Source organism: Alosa alosa, chromosome 13, assembly GCF_017589495.1.
Source record: "Alosa alosa isolate M-15738 ecotype Scorff River chromosome 13, AALO_Geno_1.1, whole genome shotgun sequence".
Classification (NCBI taxonomy): domain Eukaryota; kingdom Metazoa; phylum Chordata; class Actinopteri; order Clupeiformes; family Clupeidae; genus Alosa; species Alosa alosa.
The window spans coordinates 22,098,223-22,103,222 of record NC_063201.1 but is presented as its reverse complement, the minus strand read 5'-3'; the positions used below and the strand labels follow the sequence as shown (position 1 = coordinate 22,103,222).

General features: G+C 44.7%; 1 protein-coding gene across 1 annotated transcript in view; it reads left to right on the top strand.

Annotated features, from left to right (window-relative positions):
- cdk14 (cyclin-dependent kinase 14) overlaps positions 1-5,000 on the top strand; it is a 163,208-nt gene that overhangs the window by 88,418 nt on the left and 69,790 nt on the right. The window contains exon 9 of the mRNA XM_048261921.1: positions 998-1,118. Within this exon, the coding sequence (XP_048117878.1) occupies positions 998-1,118 (121 nt within the window). The remainder of the gene's footprint in view (positions 1-997; positions 1,119-5,000) is intronic.

Here is a 5,000-nt window from a genome sequence, read left to right as displayed (position 1 = left end):
TCTGTCACCCACTGTCTGATTCGCCACACAGGAATGTTGCGGATCTGAGAATGTTTCATGAGGTCATATTCTTAGACTTTCTCTCTTTCTCTCTCTCTGTCTCACACACAACACACACACACACACACACACACACACACACACACACACACACACACACACACACACACACACACACACACACACACACACACACACACACACACACACACACACACACACACACACATATATACACAGAGATACACACACACTTCCCACATTAAAATTGCACCATACACGCTCCCATACTCTGTATAAACTTGAGCATAAACCTTTGCACTATGTGTGTGTGTGTGTGTGTGTGTCTGTGAAATGAAACTTTTCTCACAGCTCTGGGTGTTACTGGTCTTGAGTTTGTGCATGTGTGTGTGTGTCGGGCTGGGTTGTCGTGTTGTATAACATTGGCCCTGGGCCTCTCTCTCAACCCTTTTTAGGTGTGTTTAATATTGCAATGCTGTCGTCCTGTGTCGTATCCTGAGGTGCTGAGCTGTCTCTGATGTGCTGTTCTAAATCTGAGCATCTGTTCCCCCAGTCATATCAGGCCATGGAGACACCGTCTCCTCTCAGAACTCCACTTCTCCTCTTTCTCATCCTCTCTTCTCTAAGTTTTCTTATCCTCTTTTCTCCTCTGTTGTCCTCTCATCTTCTCTTCTTCTCTTCTCTCCCCTCTTCTCTTCTCCTCTTTCATCTTCTCTCCTCTCATGTTCTTTTTTTTTTCTCTTGTTGTATTTTGTCTTGTTGGTTGTACCGTCTAGTCTAGTGTTGAAGTTGTGTCTCTCTTCAGCACTGTTGTCCAAAGCACGCCTGAGGTTGTCTTTAAAGCTCCTCCGTTCAATGCCGCCTAGTCTGAAAGAGTATGAAAGATGCTGACTCCCACTCTTCTCTCTCTCTCTCTCTCTTTCTGTGTGTGTATGTGTATGTGTGTGTGTGTGTGTGTCCTGCCTCGTGTCTGCAGGTCTGGCACGGGCGAAGTCTGTCCCCAGCCACACGTACTCCAACGAGGTGGTGACCCTGTGGTATCGACCCCCAGACGTCCTGCTGGGCTCCACAGACTACTCCACCTGCCTGGACATGTGGTAAGGCTACCTGAGCGTCCGTCTGTCTGTATGTCTGTCTGGGGCTGCAAGACATGCGGTAAGGCTACCTGAACATCTGTCTGTCTGTATGTCCGTCTGAGTCTGCAAGGCTACCTGTCTGTCTGTTTGTTTGTTTATGTGTTTGTCTGTCTGTGCCACCTGGCTACCCGTCTGTCTGTCTGCCTGTCTGACTGGCTGGCTAGCTACCTGTCTGATTTAAAAAATATGCAGAAGTGTTATTTTCTTTTTTTTTGCAATGTTGGCTTTGTTTTTTTAGGTATCGGTTTTTGTGTGTTCATCATTCTTTCTTGCACCATTTTGCTCTTTTTTCACACCTCTTTTTCACCATCATCCAATCCACTTGCTCTCAGTTCTTCTCTGTGTCTGTGTCCCTCGCTTTCTCACTCTCAGTCCTTCTTTATCTCTCTGTCCTTTGCTTTCTTGCTCTCAGTCCTTCTCTGTGTTTGTGTCCATCACTGCCTCACTCTCAGTCCTTCTCTATCACTGTGTCCCTTGCTTTCTGTGTGCGAGTGCACGGGTGTAAGAGGTCAGTCAAGTGTGCAGAGTGTTTTCGACTCTGATTGAGAGGCACTTTCACAGACTCTGCGCAGATCGACACTGATTACACTCCCAGCCAAAGAAAACAGGCTTGCACCCTCTACGTGAGCAAACTAGTCACGCACGCACATACACACATGCACTCAAACAACCACACACACACACACACACACACACACACACACACACACACACACACACACACACACACACACACTTCTCTCTTGTGGGAGGTCATTAGTGCCATCTACAGGCATATTGATGGTCACAGCGATGTGATAATCAGCAAACCGTCCATTAATTTGGATTAGTTAATGTCATGGTAGACAGCTACCTCTGTATTGCAAACAGCCAGCATCAATTGGCTACAATACATGATAATACTATCTTAGTAACACATGACCCACAACCTACAGAAGCTGGTTGTTCCATAGCTTCAGTGCATAGTGGATAAAAGCAGCTTCTCCACTTTGCTTGTTACATAGACCTTATTACACCTGTGGCACATACGTATGTTTCTGTTGTGTGTGAGATACTATGCTCTGAGGTTTGTTGGGTTTGCAATCAGTGCAATTTGAAGTCTAAGTGGCTCATGCATTAAATCTGACAGAGCTGCGTTACACTCCACTGTTTTATTCTCATTTTATTCTGTTGTGCTGCTCTTTTGTCCAGTCTGTTTTTGGACAAGGTCACCAGGCCTGATCCCTGCTTGCAGTTTGTTTTTCTCTTTACCTAAGATTGCTTTGTTTTGGCCTTCATGTTTCACTTGCAGTCCAGGCCTGTGCACTCTGACTGACCACCATGGTCTTTGTGTCACAGCAGAGGCTGAGCCGCAACAGATTTGGATTTGTTTTGGTCCAACCTCTCGTCTCCCGAGTTGTTACACTTTTATTGAAACCCTATCTGTCTTCAGGTCTATAACTATTCGCACAACCACACAAGCTTTTTATACAGTCAGCTACAGTATCTGTAAATGCACCTCTCTCTCTCTCTCTCTCTCTCTCTCTCTCTCTCTCTCAATTCAATTCAAGAAAGCTTTATTGGCATGAACGTTTCAATAACATTATTGCCAAAGCTCAATTACATGTACACAAAAATATAAATAAAATAATGTTTAACAGAACTGTAAATTAAGTAAGACATACAAGTTAAGAGACAATTCTAATAATAATAACAATCCTATTATTGTGGCTGTGGCCTCACTGGCTGTCCCTCAGGTTATGGCAGGCTGCTACAAATTTTGCAGCCACAATGGCCACATTCTCGTTCTCTCCGAGGATGTAAGGCAATTTATCCCTCATTTGTCAAAGTTCAAACTCAGGGAGGATTGAATTTAGTTTACTGAATGACAATGTTCTAATTTCATCATATTTCGACATTCTGTCAAGAAGTGCAGTTCTGTCTCCACAGCCCCCTGCTGCAGTGTGAGCATAGCCTCTCCTCTCTGGGCAGCCAGGTCTGCCTGTGTCTGCCTTTTTCTATGGAGACTGTGCTCACTGAGTCTGTACATTGTCATGGTTTTCCTAAGTTTTGGGTCTTTTAGTGTACCCAGGTAAGTAGCTGTTGTGTATTCCCGCTTTAGGGCCAAATAACATTGTAATTTAGGTTGTGTTTTAGTGGACTTCTTTCCAATAGGTGATGTAATTTTCCTTTTCATTGTTTGTAATTTGTTGGGTCTAATTGTTCTTGTTATTGTAACATTGTCCCGGCCTCAGTGACGTGGGATGGTGTGAGGTCACTGAGTCTCAGGACAAGTTGGCTAAGTGGGCTCCTTCCTATGTTTTGCTCTTGGCTTTTCAGGGCTAGATGGTGGAGTGAGTCGGGTGGCTCATTTTAATGTGTTGCCAGAATTTAAGGGCTCTTTTTGAATGTTGATTAATAGGGGGTATTGGCCTAATTCTGCCCTGCATGTTGTTCAAGGCCCTCCTCTGTAGCCGAGGATACTTCTGCAGAACTCTGTATGCAGGGCTTCGGTTGATGTTTATCCCAGCTTGAAAAAAATCAACCCCCATACCTCACAGCCATATAGTGCTATTGGCTCAATTACAGTTTTAAATATTTTAATCCAGATTCTAATTGGCAGTTCCAATTTAACTGATCTTTTGATGGCATAAAAATGCTTTTTTGTTTTTCTTTTAGTTCCTTCACAGCCAAGCCAAAGTGTCCTGTTGAAGTTAGGGCTTATACCTAAATAGGTATAGTTGTTTGTAATGATCAATTTTGATGTTGCCTATTTTAAAGTTGTTTGCATTTCCCTGTAGCCTGGAACGTTTTTGGAAGATAAGTACCTTGGTTTTTTGAGGGTTTATTTTCAGGGCCAATGTCTGGCAGAATTTTGCCAGTACATCCATGTGATGTTGGAGGCCTTCTTTCATCGGTGACAGCAAAACCAAATCGTCTGCAAAGAGCAAACACTCTCTCTCTCTCTCTCTTCTCTCTCTCTCTCTCTCACACACACACACACACACACACACACACACACACACACACACACACACACACACACACACACACACACACACACACACACACACACACACACACACACATTCACATATACTCACCCACCCACCTATCCACACATGTATTCCAAGAGACACTTGCACACACACCAACACCTATACAGCCTTAGTCACCTGACATTTGGCCCTGGTCTCTGAGATGTCTGTGTTGAAAGTGGTTGAAATGTCACTCAAATGTCAAAAAATATCACTGTGACACAGATCCCCCTTCCAGGAAATCAAATGCCCAGACAGAGCACTGGACTGCACATATTCTACCCAATTATGATTCAGAGAAGAGCTCAGCGCTGTCCGCCCAGGAAGAAAAGAGTGCACAAGCATGGACATTCATCATTATCTGGGCTTTTATAGTTAGTGAATGTTCAGAATATGACCAAGATGTCTGATGGGGGACAGAGTGGGTGAGAGAGTGAAAGGGAGTGTGTGTGTGTGTGTGTGTGTGTGTGTGTGTGTGTGTGTGTGTGTGTGTGTGTGTGTGTGTGATAGAGAGAGAGAGAGAGAGAGAGAGAGAGAGAGAGAGAGAGAGTCCAGCAAGCCAGAGAAATGGGCGGTGACTGTGTCGATCTCCGGGCACAGGCAGTCCACAGGGACGCCCCACAACGTGGACCCCAGCTGCAGCCCACTGTGGGCCATTAACGAACAGCAGGGGAGATGCAGAGAAGAGAGAGAGAGAGAGAGAGAAGAGAGAGAGGAAGGGAAAGATAAAATGTAGAGATGATAAAGAGATAAGCAGTGAGAGAAGGACATAGACAGCAGAGCAATAGGGGGAAGAAAAGAGAGAACAAGTGAGAGAGAGACAGGA